General features: G+C 42.6%; 1 protein-coding gene across 2 annotated transcripts in view; it reads right to left on the minus strand.

Annotated features, from left to right (window-relative positions):
• The window catches only part of adcy8 (adenylate cyclase 8), a 116,992-nt gene extending 101,730 nt beyond the window's left edge, over positions 1-15,262 (minus strand). Inside the window, exons 1-2 of one of the 2 annotated variants that reach the window (XM_033019659.1) lie at positions 13,803-15,262; positions 11,527-11,676 (exon numbers count right to left, since the gene is read on the minus strand). In XM_033019659.1, coding sequence (XP_032875550.1) covers positions 11,527-11,676; positions 13,803-14,660 — 1,008 coding nt within the window. In that variant the 5' untranslated portion in view covers positions 14,661-15,262. The remainder of the gene's footprint in view (positions 1-11,526; positions 11,677-13,802) is intronic. The other variant, XM_033019660.1, reaches the window with a different exon arrangement.
• Between the last annotated feature and the right edge of the window lie 1,541 nt (positions 15,263-16,803).

Raw genomic sequence — 16,803 nt, forward strand, 5'->3', positions numbered from 1 at the left:
GGTGTACCATGACACCCAGGTCTCGTTGCATCTCCCCTTTTCCTAATCGACCACCATTCAGATAATAGTCTACTTTCCTGTTCTTGCCACCAAAGTGGATAACCTCACATTTATCCACATTATACTGCATGTGCCATGCATTTGCCTACTCACCCAACCTATCCAAGTCTCCTAGCATCCTCCTCACAGCTAACACTGCCCCCAGCTTCGTGTCATCCGCAACCTTGGAGATGTTGCATTAAATTCCCTCGTCCAAATCATTAATATATATTGTAAATAGCTGGGGTCCCAGCACTGAGCCTTGCGGTACCCCACTAGTCACTGCCTGCCATTCTGAAAAGCACCCGTTTACTCCTACTCTTTGCTTCCTGTCTGCCAGCCAGTTCTCTATTCACATCAATACTGAACCCTGAATAAACTTGACTTGACTTGATACCGTGTGCTTTAAGTTTGCATACTAATCTCTTATGTGGGACCTTGTGGAAAGCCTTCTGAAAGTCCAGATATAACACATCCACTGGTTCTCCCTTATCCACTCTACTAGTTACGTCCTCGAAAAATTCTATAAGATTCGTCAGACATGATTTACCTTTCATAAATCCATGCTGACTTTGTCCAATTTTAACAACAGATGTGACCTCACACAAATGCTGACAGGCAATGTAATCGAGCTAGAAACCAAAATGAATGGATTTGCTACTGATCTGTAGTATTCATAAATAAAGTTCTTCACACACCAATATGCACATCAGATTTGCATTTCAAAGTGAAGACAGTATTGATTGAATCTCAGCTAAATAATTCTTCTTGCATTATAGATTAATTGCGAAGCAAAGCACAGTTGTACCTCCAATAATATATGTCGAATTCAGATCCTTACATTTTGTTGCAATTTTAATTGAAGTCGAAATAGATTCAGCAGAATGCCTCATTAACTCTGATAACAGTACTGATGTACTTTATGAGATTCATCTGCATCTGGTGTGATTAGAGAGAAGGAAATGCAAGCACCTGCCGTGAATTTATTTCCTCAGTCTCAAAATATAACAGATTCCCTTTTATTTGACCTTCACAAATTACAGATCTGCCAAATGTTAATGACTACCGGCGACAAGCTTATATCTTTTTTCATTCATTTGGATTTGAAAATATCAACTTTAGAAAAGTGTTATAAATTTTTCATCCACACCTTAATCCTACCTGGAATACACCATGGTTTAGATATTTGATTGCGTAGAGAAATGCATTACTGCATCATGAGATTTAATTTCATTTTTGAAAAGTCAATCACAAAGGAGAATTTTTATGTCTCAGTTGTGAAATTTGGTTTTAAGTGAAAAATTCCATCTGCAACCAGTCCCTTCCAGTTACATCCTCTCTGCACTTCAACCAATCCCTTGTCCAAATGTTCACAATCTCTCAACTCACACCGTCGATTAACCTCCATTCCCCATCTTAAATTCCTTGCTCAACTGGTCCCAAAATATCTCTTGGTCTCTACCCCCACACCCTCAATCAACTCTTCCCTAATCTCCCTCCATTGTATCTCCAAACATTTTCTCAAATATTCCCGCACAATCTTGCTTAAACTTCACAGATGATTGCATCTGACTCCGCCCAACAATCCTTCAATTGCCTCCCACGACGCCACTATCTGTCTCCTGAGTTTTCCATTGATCTCTTGCTTGCTGCTACTGGTCACTTCAGGGACAGTTTCTTCCCATTTTCATCAGGCAACTGATCCATCCTAACACCAAATGGAGAGCGACCCTGAGCTACCATCTCTCCCCTCACTGGAGATTCTTATGGGCCTGTCCCACTTAGGCGACTTTTTAGGCGACTGCAGTCGCCACATGGTCGCCACATGTTCACGGATGGTTGCCGGGGAGTCGCCTTCATGGTCTTGAGGAGTTCCCGCACACTGGGAACTAGTCGCGGCCTCATTATAGTTGCTGCTAATTTTTCAACATGTTGAAAAATTAGCGATGACGAGAATGAAGCCGCAATGGACAGTAGCGAGAATTCGCATGCCGAAGGTGGGTCGCCAGGAGGTCCTAGTGGGTTGCCAGGAGGTTGAAGGTTTTCCTAGTTTTTTGTAGGTTGTAGCCGGTGCTGACCGGTGAATTTCGTTGGCTCATTGAGGAAAAAAACCGAATGCAGTGGTTTTCAGAACCAAGGATAACCGACCGGTAATGTTAATGTCCGCCGAGCATCACAGCCGTGTATCTCTGGCTTCTTAAAAGTTGTCACCATTCCTTCTGCCCCCATTCTCCCCCTCTCCCCCCCCCCCCCTCCCCCCCTCTCCCCCCCCCCCTCTCCCCCCCCCTTTTAAAGGACTTACTATACACTGATCTTTAGCCGTCTTAATTACAGCGCCAACCTTCCTGTTCATCGCGGTATCACCTTGGCTTTGCACCATGTGAATTTCACTCAGACAGCACTCTCCCCGCTTGCCCTGCCCCCCGCCTGCATAACGGGCTGGTGAAAGAAGCGATGTGTGTGTGTGTGTGTTCCACTCTGAAAGTCGCCGTTCCGGTTGCCAGTTTTTCTTGATAACATGACAGTCGCCGGCAGTCGCCTGAAAAATCGCCTAAGTGGGACAGGTCCATAAGACTATCTCTAATCAGACTTTACTGGACTTTATCTTGCACTATAGATTATTCCCTTTATCCTGTATCCCTGCACTGTGGTTGGCTCAATTGTCATCATGTATAGTCTTTCCACTGACTGGACAGCACGCAACAAAAAGCATTGCACTGTACCTAGGTACACATGACAATAAACTAAACTAAACCCATAATCAACTTCAAACCCAACCCCCACCCACCCACATACCTTTTGTCTGACACACCAGATGACCTGACCCTTGGGAGCAAGATCTCCCCATACTTACATCTCAGTCCCATCAGTTCTGTCACCTCTGGTCTCTCTTCCCCTGGACTCATACACACACCTTCAATAATGAGATTGATTTTCCTCCATGCATAAGAGTGAGATACCTTCCCTGTGGTGTACCACTGAAGTCTGCAGCCACAAACCCTCATTCAAAACATACATTAACCTCCCATACACTGCCTATTTACACATGGATAATTTATGGGACGTTTATTTTTCAGTTTGAATAAAAAATATCAGTAGCAAACTAACTGTGAATTGGGAACTGGGTGATAAAGTGCATTACAAGTTTGCAAGTTCACAGGTTATAGGAATGGAATTAGGCCATTCGGCCTATCGACTCCACTCCGCCATTCAATCATGGATGATCTCTGCCTCCTAATCACATTTTCCTGCCTTCTCCCCATAACACTCAACACCGTTTAGAACACTAATATATAACTTGGGTAGTCTTACAAAATTCTAAATTTGCACATTGTCCATATTTCTGTTCCATTGCAAGTAAAAATTAAACAAATAGTAAAATGAGCTTCCAATTAATTACCTCCTAGATTACACCACCAGTAAATTTGAAATTATACTCCAATTTGTCATCAATATCTCTTTATCACTATAATCTGTTTTAGATTCATGCTGGAATGGATGGCTAAGATTGCATAATATATAACACCTAAATAAAACATAACATTAAATATATATAGTTACAATTATCCCTCAAAATCTAAAATAATCTTCCCCTTGAATATTGGTACCTTTAGTACCGGGATTAATACAAAATATTGGGTGGCAGATTTATAGATTGCAAGTTCAGCAATTTCCCGATGCTGTAAAGCATATTTTGTTATTGAGTCCACAGGCATCAGCAGTAGCCTGTAAACAGTTTCCCTGCCACCTTTTCAGCAAGGGAATTATTTGCGTCATTTAAAAGCATTGCAAAAGGTGCCCAAAGAAAAAATTTTTTGCAGGCTGCTTAACATTACTTGCGCAGGGATACAATGCTAAAGGAAATTTTCAAACACAGCATAATTAAATGTTGCTTATCAGAAACCATTCACATAGGCTTTCTCCAGGGGTGTGGGAAACAGATTCCATGTAATGTCATCATATAGAACGTCAGGAAATAGATTTAGGGAAGCAGTTTTAGAGCCATAATCACAGATTATTTTGCTCATATCCTTGATTCCATTACATTATCGAGACATAAAATGTTGCCACACTTTTAACGTAATTCCTCATAGGTAATATAACTATATATATATATATATATATATATATATACTGTACAGTTTACTGATTTACCACCATCAGCATTAACTTGGAAAGTTTGTAAAACCTGTTATTTTGTTCTGAAAAGCTCAAAATGACACCTTGAAAGAGAACGGGCCAACTGATAAATATTTGTGACACTATACATTTTGTCATAGCATTGTATTCTGTTGTTATTCTGTTTATTTTACATTGCAAAATCCTCTACTGAACCTGTCGTGCCAAGCTATGAAAGTAAGCTATATAGGAAGAAGGAACCAAGAAAACCCTTTAATTGTTTATGCATCCTACCTGTGTATGTCAAAGTCAGGAAGTATTCACAGTGACATGATTTATCCATCTCCAAATTAGTCATTGAGTCATACAGGCCTTTTGGCCCAACTTGCCCATGCTGACCAACATGCCCCATTTAGACTAGTCCCACCTGCCTGCATTTGGCCCATATCTCTCTAAGCCTTCCTATCCATATGCCTATCTAAATGTTTCTTAAACATTACGATGGTAGCTGACTCAACTATCTCCTCCGGCAGCTCATTCCATACACCTACCGCCCTTTGTGTAAAAAGGTTACCCCTCAAATTCAGAAAGAAAATTGTTGTACTCTAAATATTTCCAAATGTTTCAATGAATAGCCAAATGTTACTGATATTTTCCACACAGGTATGTGAAACTAGACACAGATTGCATATGTTTTAAAATCAATCCTGCATTCAAAAGACTGAAACCTAGAATAAACTATAAATTTCAAGTGACTTCTTATGGTTCTTTAGTCAGAGAGTGGTGAATCTGTGAAATTCTTTGCCTCAGAAGGCTGTGAAGGCCAAGTCAGTGGATATTTTTAAGGCAGAGATAGATAGATTCTTGATTAGTACAGGTGTCAGAGGATATGGGGAGAAGGCAGGAGAATCGGGTTAGGAGGGAGAGATAGATCAGCCATGATTGAATGGAAGAGTAGACTTGATGGGCCAAATGGCCTAATTCTACTATCACTTATGACTTTATGACATATGATACAAAATTATCGTGCAATGAATCTAAGAATGCTCTTCCAATACAGAACTGCATGTCCAGGCAACTTTTTCACCAAAGTGGATCTAACCCTTGCATCACTTTTTGTTTACTACACTTGGAAATGATATGAGGGGAAATTGGTGCTTGTCGTAAATGCATGACAACTTACAGACAATTCTCTGAATGACAAAATTTGCTTAAAATCTCTTTGGAAAATACCACAGACCCTAAAGAAATGTTCTTATAAATTTTAGATCCCGAATAGCAGCCGTGTTTTTGAGAAACCATGGTAGGTATGTGTCCAAAGACATGGAGACATGGAGAATCAAAGTGCAATTATTATTGTGTACATGGAATTTAAACATCTCTTGACTTGCACAAGATCATGAATTTAGTCTACTACTGAATAATAGGATTGAAATTAGTATTTCTGTAATTGTATTTCTGTATTTTTTGATTCAATCCTAATTGTTAAATACATTTTCAGTTAGTAAATAAATTAATTTACCTTTGGTATTTATTAATATTTTGTTCTCTGTCGCTATCTAATGCTAACTTTATTGAAAAAAAACATGCAACATCCATTTATTTTAGAAACATCAATAAGAATGGTTCAAATCTATTAAATTGCATTGCTATTAATTTAATGCTGACAGACTTACCCATGAGAGTACAATGTTGATGTGGTCATAAAGGGTATTGTAATAATGTCCATACCCTGACAGATTCCCCTCTGGCACAATCATTGTGAAGTTACAGACCTTGCTGAAAGATCCATTTCTGATGTAAATCATAGACTTTTAACCAACAGAATTCTCTCCATCTAATTTGCCATTTCCTTTGAACATCTCAGAAAACTGAACAAATTATGCCTCAAACCTTTAGCCTCTAACTCCAGGGAATACAAACCTAGTTGAAACAATTGCTTATCATAATGAAAACTTTAGAAAACAGATACCATTCTGGTAAATCTAGACTGCGCTCCCCTCCTAGGTTAATATGCTCTTTCTAAGCTGGAAACCCAACTGCTTTAACAGTGCTTAAATCTCCTATTCCTAACTTTCAAGGCATAACTATTTTAAGGGAGACACGAGGAATTGCAGATGCTAGAATCCTGAGCAAAACACAAAGTGCTGGAGGAACTCAGTGAGTCAGGCAGCATCTGTAGAGGAAAAAGACAAGTGGTGTTTTGGGTTGGGACCTTTCTTCAGACTGAATGTTTTAATGATCTGTTCATATATTCTTATACCTCTTTGAATATCCAGTGCTATTTTTATTCTATTTATTCAGTACCTGGTTATATTGTTCTTTGATGCAAAGTGGATAGCTATACATTTGCCAGTACTGAAATATTTTCTACACTGTTTTGCCCAGTTGCTTAGTCTATTAATAATAGTTCAGGATTTAATGTTCCATTTGTAGTGTTTTCAATGCTGCCTATCCATGTGGCTCTCTTTATAGAGCGGATAATAGTTGTAGGCATAACAGATTATTTCAAATACCCGCTAATCACATTTTGCCAATGGGTGTGGAACATACATGAGTACAGCACATGAATAGACCCTTTGGCCCACAATGTCTGTGCTGGAAATAATGCCAGGTAAAACTAATCTCCTCTACTTGCACGTGTTTCATACTCCTAGAATGCCTGTATTTCCATGTGCCCATCCAAAAGTATTTTAAATGCACTTTCACTTCTGCTTCCACCAATAGCCCTGATAGCACATTCCAGGCATCCAACATTCTCTGTGTAAAAAAAAAAACTTGCCCTGTACTTCTTCTTAAAACGTTACCCCTCTCACCTTAAAACCATAACCGTCTATTCTTTGACATATCCACCTGGAAACAGGTTCTAACTTTCTGCCTTATCTAAGTGTCTCATAATTTGATATACTTCTCTCAGGTCTGCATTCAACCTCTGACGTTCCCGGGTAATCAATGAAAGTATCCAACCTCTCCTTATAGCGAATACCCTCTAATCCAGGCAGCATTCTGAAAAACCTCTTCTTCACCCTTTCCAAAGGCTCCATATGCTTCCTATAATGGTGTGACTAGAACTGTGCACAATACTCCAAATGTGAACTAACCAAAGTTTTATAAAGTTGCAACATGAATTCCTGATACTTGTAATCAACCCCATCGATGAAGGCAAGCTTATCATATGCCTAAAATGGACACAGTGCTAGGTACAGGATACTGAGTTGGATGATCAGCCATGATCATATTGAATGGCGGTGCAGGCTCGAAGGGCCGAATGGCCTACTCCTGCACCTATTTACTATGTTTCTAAGTAACTCAGTGGGTCAGGCAGCATCTCTGGAGAAAAAGGATGGGTAACGTTTCATAAGTTCATAAACTATAGGAGCAGAATTAGGCCAATCAGCCCATCAAGTCTACTCCGACATTCAATCATGGCTGATCTTTTCTTCTTAATTCCATTCTCCTGCCTTCTCCCCATAATCCCTGACATCCGTACTAATCAAGAATCTATTTATCCCTGCCATAAAAATATCCATTTACTTGGCCTCCACAGCCTTCTGTGGCAATGAATTTCACAGTTTCACCACCCTCTGACTAAAGAAATTCCTCCCCATTTCCTTCTTAAAGGAACGTACTTTCATTCTAGGTCCTAGACTCCCCCACTATTGGAAACATCCTTTCCACATCCACTCTATCCAGGCCTTGAGACTGCAAGCAGGGGGGATGGAATTGGAGGTAAGAAACAGCCAGAACAAAGCAGGGCTGACAGCAGATGACCAAGGAAGGGTAGAGCCCCTAATGACCCATTGTTGGCTGGAGAAAAGGTGACCATAAAGGGGGATCTATGAGTGAGGGTCTCACCAAACTCCCGTCAGAGAGAAGAGGACTTCAAAGTTGGCACATCTTATGCCTTCTTTATTGCCAATTTTTGTTTTCTGCCTCTCAGCCACTATTCCAACCAGATCAACGTTGTTCCATCTGATCCATAACTTTAAATTTAGGTCGCAATAATTTATATGTGATATATTTTTCCAATTCCCCTTGGAACGCCACATAATTAGAATGCAATAGTATCTCGCACAAATATTTCATATTAACTGTCCTATGATTATTTATTTCCATTCTCTTCCACCTTCCTCAAACAGCAGAGTAATGCATAATTTTCCAGACTAAAGGAGTATTTCCTGAATCAAGAGGATTTTGCAATATTGCAGTCAGGGCAACTAAAGTCTCTGCACCTACTTCCTTTAAAACTCTGGAATGGGGAAAGGAAAACATTTGGGGATGGATATTTATTATTCCTTCTTTAGTTTTATTTTGCTAATAATAAATTTATGTCCCAATTACACTGCTTCAAATGATTGCCCCATATCTAAACAGTTTGAGTTTTCTTTCTCACAGATGCTGCCTGACATGCTGACTTTCTCCAGCACCTTGTTTCCTGCTCAAGATTCCAGTATCGATTCTCTCTTGTATCTCCTTAGTTTCCTTGGAAAGTTATGCTTAGATTGACGTGTTATCTTGTTGTGTAGGAAGGAACTGCAGATGTTGGTTTAAACTGAAGAAAGACACAAAAAGCTGGAGTAGCTCAGTGGGTCAGACACCATCTCTGGAAAAATGGAAAAGGTGACATTTTTGGTCGAGACCCTCTTCAGACCTTGTTTTTCCACTCTAAGCATCTCTTCAACCACTGCTACTTCCTTGCTTTCATTTATAATATCATACCTATCAGTTGCCATGTACTTACATTTCTCTAGATTAGCCTCTCTTCCTGAACATTATTAAAAAAGATGTTTGCATTGATATTGCCAGGGGGCGCCGGAGGAGGGAGATGGCAGCCCTGCCGGCAGTCTGTTCATTTTTTTCATCCTTTTTGTTATTTTTAGCGTTTGTTTAAAGTTTGTTTTAATGTTCTTGTGATTGTTTTATGTGGCGTTCGGGGGAGACGTTTTTTTTCAGGTTCTTACCTTCCCGGAGATGTGATCAAGTTTCGGATCACATTCTCCGGGCTCTGCGGCCTACATCGATGGAGCTGGAAGCCGCCTCGGACTGTCGTGAGCCCCACCGCGGGGCGCGGACTTACCATCGGAGCGGATCCCTTGCCTGGGATCACTACCACCACGGCCTGCGGACTTACCATCAAGGGCTCGCAGTCCCGGGAGAGGCTAGTCGGGAGCTCCAACGCTGCAGAAGGTTCGTCCAGCCCCGACGCGAGGTTTGAACGCCCGCGCGGGGGAGCTGACATCCCCCCGATGCGGGAGCTGATCGCCTCGACGCGGAGGCCCGAACGCCGCCGGCTACGGGACTCAAGACCGTTCCTTCAACAGGGGGCTCGAGGCCCCCGACCAAGGAAGAACAACAAGGGAAGGACTTGGAACTTTATTTTCGCCTTCCATCACAGTGAGAAATGTGTAGGAGTCACAGTGATGGATGTTTATCTTAAAATGTGTTTTCTGAGTCTGTTGCTTTTTTAAAAATTGTATGTCTGACCTGGCCAGTGAATTTCACTACACCAATTGGTGTATGTGACAATAAATGAACTTATGAACTTATATTGTAATATCTTATGAGTACTTTGCATATTCTGGCTTTCTAACTCTTATTGTCTGTTCTGTTACTGTTCTGATTTGAGTATTGGAACAGGGAGGTTCTACTGCAGTTGTACAGGGTATTGGTGAGACCACACCTGGAGTATTGCGTACAGTTTTGGTCTCCAAATCTGAGGAAAGACATTCTTGCCATAGAGGGAGTACAGAGAAGGTTCACCAGACTGATTCCTGGGATGTCAGGACTTTCATATGAAGAAAGATTGGATAGACTCGGCTTGTACTCGCTAGAATTTAGAAGATTGAGGGGGGATCTTATAGAAACTTACAAAATTCTTAAGGGGTTGGACATTCTAGATGCAGGAAGATTGTTCCCGATGTTGGGGAAGTCCACAACAAGGGGTTACAGTTTAAGGATAAGGGGGAAATCCTTTAGGAACGAGATGAGAAAAAAAAAATTTACACAGAGAGTGGTGAATCTCTGGAACTCTCTGCCACAGAAGGTAGTTGAGGCCAGTTCATTGGCTATATTTAAGAGGGAGTTAGATGTGGCCCTTGTGGCTAAAGGGATCAAGGGGTATGGAGAGAAGGCAGGTACAGGATACTGAGTTGGATGATAAGCCATGATCATATTGAATGGCGGTGCAGGCTCGAAGGGCCGAATGGCCTACTCCTGCACCTATTTTCTATGTTTCTACTCTTTGTGTTTCTCCTCTTCCTATAATCTTTGCCACTTTTTAACTTTTTGAGCGAATTTGCAGTTTTACTTTGTCTCTTCCAACTTTACTTGTCCACGGTATTTTGGAGAGGCCTGTTTCTATGTCACATGAACTTCATTCCTAAAGGCACTCCATTGTTTTACTTTTGTTTCACAGATTGCTTTACCCAGCTCATCTGTGTCTCATTATTGTGGTAGCCAACCTCTTCGTAAACTGCTTTTCATTTACCCCTTTTTAATATCAAACTAATGTCCATGCATCAAATTTGCCCCATTACTAAAATTCAACATGGCTTGCTCCTTGTTGACTTTAACACAGCTGAACAGTCAAGAAACTCAACTCCTTTGAAACTCAACGCAACACACAAAGAGTGGTGATTCTTAGTGTACTACCTAGGTGAAGTCTGCTGTATGATTTTACCCGATTGTATGCAAAAACAAAGAATTTCACTGTATCTAGATACACGTGACAATAAAGTGTTGTTGAATCATTGAATTCTGACGAGAGCTGGTTTTTCAATTCTCAATCTGTGTGAAAGTTAAAATCTCCCAATGAATCGGCATTGTCTTTGCTGTATCCTTGCCCATCTCGGCAATCTCACATACAAGTGCTTCATAATAAAAAATACCAGCAGACTTATACACAACTCACTGCAATCTTAAATCCATTCTTATTAATGTTAACATAAAGTCTCCATTACCTGCTCATCACATGTATTCCTTCTTTATTCACTGATGTGATTTTACCTTTAATCACACAGGATTTCTATTCCACCCCTCTCCCCTTTCCCTAGCTTTCCTGTAAATTTTGATACATGATATATTAACTCACTGTCCTGTTATCCTTCAATTTGAATTTGCACCACATTTTGCTCCAATCACTCCATGTGTTGAATAGTTATTTGGTCAATGTTAACGAGGCCTTCCAGGAAAAATAGTTATTGATAGTACAGTGTTTTAAGTATAAATTGATCATAATTTGCTCAGCAAGTATCTTTTTAATTTTATTTTCAGTTACAACTTAATAATTAAAAAATCATTACACATGGATTACTGTACAGTGCTATACTCAAGTCAATTCTACCTTAGCTTAAAAAAATTTATTCTTACCTGTCTCTGGTTCTCAGTTTCCAGTCGGAGTCTTGCTTCTATACATCTCCGGGTTTCCAGAAACGCTTGGCGCTGCGCTCGATCAGCCAGGTAACTGATAAATATCCCTGCCGTGTTCATGCACATGAATAATACCGACTGGGCTATCATCTGAAACAGTAAAGACCAACATTTCATTTCTCCTCTCCAGAATCAGTTCATTTTTCTACGGCGCCGTATCGCCTGTTCAGGGTAAAACACACAAAGTGCTGGAGGAACTCAAGGTGAGGCAATGTCAAAATGACCTGCCCGATCAATATTATTGTTCTCTTCACAGAGACGACTATCGATCCCCATTGCTATTACTTGCTAGATGTTAACTTGCTAGAAATATCTTAGTCAATGTCTTTAAAGGGAAACGCCACGATAATCTCTTAACTGTAAAGCGCTTTATCAGAACAATCAGGTGCTCAATATAAATCTTCTTAACGAGCCTTATTAGATAATACCTCCATTAAATAGCAGACATTCACATTTTTTTTCAAATATATTGCAATTATTTAAATAGAACAGTTTAATCAGAACCCGTTTTAGAAGCATGATTTCACTGTACCTCGGTACATGTGGCAATAAAGTACAACTGAACCATCAATATTTATTCTATTCATATTGAAAGTGAGGGTTAACTGTAGCAACATGTCGAGCAGTTGACAGACTTAAATTACTAAGGCAATTAAAACAGCTGGTTAATGTTTTTCATATTTCACTTGGGCAGCTTAGTGGTATGATTATTGATTACCCTAACTTCAAGTAACCCCGGCAATCCCTCCCTCTCCATCCCTCCCCCACCCAAGTTGCATTAGCTTCTCGTTCTCACCCAGCAAACAGCTAACAATGGCCTGGCTTATTTATCATCATTACTTTATTGCATATATTTCATTCATTGTTCTGTATCTCTCTGCATCATCGTCTATATTTATCGTTTCCCTTTTCTCGTGCGTTTCAGTCTGAAGAAGGGTCTCGACCCGAAACGTCACCCATGCCTTCTCCCCAGACATGCTGCCTGCCCCGCTGAATTACTCCAGCAGTTTGTGTCTATCTTTGGTTGATGTTACGGATTTGCTGTGTTGTTAATGATGTTCCTGCCAAGCGGCCCTTCTCCAAAACGCACGATCACTCAAAACGAGAGGAATAACTGCGAAATAATGCAAATACCGAAGACCTTAAAATCTTGGACCCCATTGCGGAGTTCATGTGAAGGAAAACTTTACCGACACGATGTGCGTCTATTGTGTTATGGACATCTTGGCTGGTTGGAAATAAATGAAGTTGGTTTGTTTTGGGGGAAATCACAATCAAATCCAATCCTTTGCAATGACTACAATAATTACGGGTGCCCCTGGCAAGTTTTTTCGGTTATCGTGTTCGGAAAGACAGTCTTGAAACGCGAGCTCAGACACTAGAGGGAGCTGAGCTCCCAGCGTTTTCCGAGTGATAATGAAAACTAAAGGCTTGGGGAGGAAGGAGCCCTAAACGCTGGGCACTGGCTTTCAAGAAATGCTTTTTTTCTACTCTCATTAAAGTAACGGTGCGGTGAGCAAAATAAACGCTTATCTTTTGACAACAAAGGAGTCTGTCAGCAATACATTGTCTAGTAACTGAGCAACTTTGGGATACCTGGGACCACTATCTCGACAACTTCCAGTCCAGAAGTGAGACGGACTGCGACACCGCAGTGCAAAGTGCCCACTGCGCAAAACCGGCGATTAATTAAAAACAAAAACATACTTTATGCACGTTGCTTATATCAACATGTGTGAGAGGCACGGCCACTGGAACGATAGGTTGCCAACGGCTAGTGCTCTCCCATCCATCGGACCGGAATGAAATTCCATTCGATGACCCCAGGAGAGAGAACCTTTTCCAACAAGTCTCGCACACCGCGACACTTGTGACCCACGGATACATGAGTCAGATCCCAGAAGCGGGTCAGGCATAGATGAAGACAAAGATTGTTGACTGTATGTGAGGAAAGATGAGAGATTATAAATCTAAAGGCAGTTTCCAGTTAATTCCAGGCACAGCTGGGTAAACATCTCACTTTATATAAAAAAAGATAAACAAAACCACGTCAACGGGGGAGAGTGTGAATTGATTTGGATAAGCATGACAATAAAATATTTTGACTATATTTATTCTACATAGAAATTACAGATCGCCCTGCTGGATTCGGCGGTGTGGCATTGTATGAGTTGGTTCACATGCTGCCCGGAAAAATATAAGATTGTCGTGGCTACCTGGTTTGTGGTTGGGACTGCGGCCCGGGGAATGAGTAACTGTACCACAACGTTGAGGGTGGAGGTCAGGAGGCCGGCCAGGATGGCCCAGATCAAGGGCAGAGGTAGCATGCTATAAGTGGCAAAGAGCGTAAACAGGACGTAACCTATGCCATCCCCCAAGAGTCCGTAGCCGAGGCCGGTGGCGAGGATTTGGGTGACCATGACAAGCCAGGTCACCAGGCCGCAGTACTGCAGGTAACTGTGCGACGTCGTGTCCTTCTTCACTACCACCAGGGCGCAGATGACCACTTCGATGCCGGTGAAGATTCCCAGCAAGACGCCTTTGACCAAGTCCATGGGAGTGGAGGCCAGGGTCAGGTGCAGGATAAGGACGGTCAGCTTGGTCAGCACGTCCAAAATATTCATCACCACCACCGACTTGCGCCTCTGGCCCAAGAAGTAGCGCTGGTAGAGTCGCTCCAGATCCCGGGACTTGAAGGAGTTCTTCAGAGTTGGGAATATCACCCCACGGTAGGTGTAGCCCCAGTTGAGAAAGAAGTCGGAGTTACTGGGGGCACAGTCGAGGTGGAGGAAGCCCAAGTCGTTACTGGTGCGCTCGGGAAACACCTTGGTGCTCCCGTTGTTGTGTCCGCTGATCGAGGTCTTGGCCGCAGATTGCTTCCTTCTGTTGGGGCTCCATGAATCCTCCGAGGATGAGATGGTTTTGGCGCTGGTTTGTTCGTTAATGAACCTCTGCTCGGTGATGTGCCGAACAGCGTTTTGCCAAAGCAGTCTCTTGGGTCTCGTCGCCGGAGTCTTGTTAATCGTATAGAGTTCGTCGCTGGCGCTGGAACACCTAACTTCCGATAATTCCATGGTCAACTATTTCGCCGTCCGTAACGCGAGCTATGAAATTACCTCGAGCGTCCTTGCCTCTCCCATGTTTAGCCAAGAAGTCTTTGCAACCGAGATTAGCCGGAGCCCAGAGCTTGCATTCTTGTATCCAATGACCATACTCGCGGGAGCTTCGTACTATCTATCGCATCCCTTCCGCCCGGAGCCCAGATCTCTCCGACCCGTCTGCAATGAAGAGTCAGTCAGTCGTGTACAGGAGATGCTTTCACCTCGGTTCTCGCCTCCGCCAGTCTGCGGATTACGGGAGAAACCGGGTCCCCGTCAGATTAAACGCAACGGTAGACATCCCACTAAGTGAGCACGCTGACAGAAGTGACCGGGATGAAATAGTTTTCGGTGGGAGAGAGAGGAGGGGAGGGTCGGAGCCATGGAACCGGGCCACCGCTCCAACGGGGCGGCTGGACTGAGAGCAGCGAGCTAGCGAGCGGAGGCAGCCGAGCGGTCCGTGCGAGTCTCACCGCTGGCATCAGTACTTGCTGTAGGTATCGGTGCCGGGTCTAGAATGGATTATCAGAGGCTGACTGAGAAACGCTGGCGATGGAGAGGGGGAGGGGGCGCTGACGTCAATTGCTCTCAGCAAATGTGCAAGGGAGGGGTGTTGGAGGTAGAGGGGAGACAGGGGAGAGGAGAGAGAGAGAGAGAGAGAGAGAGAGAGAGAGAGAGAGGATAAAGAGGATAAAGAGAGAAGGGTGGAAAGACAGGTGAGAGAAAGAGAGAGGGGGGAGGGAGAGAGGGAGAGAGAGAGAGAGAGATGGGGAGATAAAGAGAGAGGGGGTAGAAAGAGGAGAGACAGGGGAGAGAGGGAGAGAGAGAGGGAGAGAGAGAGGGGTGGAAAGACGAGAGAGAGAGAAGAGGGAGAGGGAGGAGAGAGAGAGTGGAAAGAAAGAGAGTGAGAGGAGAGAGAGAAACGTGGACAAGGAGTCAAAAACACAGAACAAATATAACAGAGGCAACGCACGAGCGGATAAATCGGACGGGAATAGACTGCGAGAAATGCAAAGTAAGCGCTGAGCGCGATGGAGTGGCAATGAGATGAACGGGGAACCCGAGTCCCATAGGTAGAGACAGCGGGAGAAGCCGAGTGGGGTCTGAGGTGACACAATGGCATTGGGAGAGAGAGAGAGTGTGGTGAAGAGACAAGGCGACCTGTGGTAGCCGCCAGCACATGGCACGGGGCTCCGACTGGCATGTTTGCATTTAAATCCAGTTGCGAACAAGTAGGATAAAGGCTAGATGTTGGTTTGGGGTAGAATGCAAGCGGGAGAACACGATGCGACTGCGAGCGTTTAGTTTAATTTCGCCATACAGCATCGCCCTTCGGCCCGTCGTGTCCATGTAAACCATCACACTAGTTGTGAAGGAGGGAACTGCAGATGCTGGTTTACACTGAAGATACACACAAAATACTGGAGTAACTCTGGAGCGAAGGAATGGGTGTCGTTTCAGTAGCAATGTTACAAAATTTTGAGATTAAAAAAATCAAGTCTGCAATTTATCCCATCAGATAAAACATAAAAAGAAGTTTAATTTGACACCTAATTCACTTTCGTATCTTCAGTATTAAAAAGGTTATGGCCATTTTCATACTCAGAAATTAGCATCTTGTTGAGGTTTCACCGGCAGTCGGGTCACGACCCATGACCCATACTGTTGCTACCCTACTCCAAATGGATTACACGCGATGAACTGCAGGTAGGCACTTACCATTGTTTCCAGCGTATCGGGCCCGTTAAAACCCGCTGAAATTGTCAATTTTTGCCTGTAAATAATTATGGAAATCGGGATAAGCGTGAGAGACATTTAGCCTACTTCAGAATTCCAAAAGTGAGGAGAAATGACGGCAGATAGGAGCGAAAGCTGAAGGGGACAACAACAGACGGAGTGCTTGGCGAACATTGGCCGTTTGCTCACTGCATTTCATCGACTAAGGTGTTTTTTCTTGATTCCTTTGGCATCTAAAAAGTTTAAGAAGTGATAAATCTGGCTGTAATTTTTTTAAATCGCCCATGGTTCCCGTGGGTTTTTACATACAAAATGAAAACGCACCTGAAGAAAAATTTACAGCCAGATTTATCACTTCTGAGATTTTTTAGATACCAAAGGA

Source organism: Amblyraja radiata, chromosome 4 (genome assembly GCF_010909765.2).
Source record: "Amblyraja radiata isolate CabotCenter1 chromosome 4, sAmbRad1.1.pri, whole genome shotgun sequence".
Taxonomy (NCBI): Eukaryota; Metazoa; Chordata; class Chondrichthyes; order Rajiformes; family Rajidae; genus Amblyraja; species Amblyraja radiata.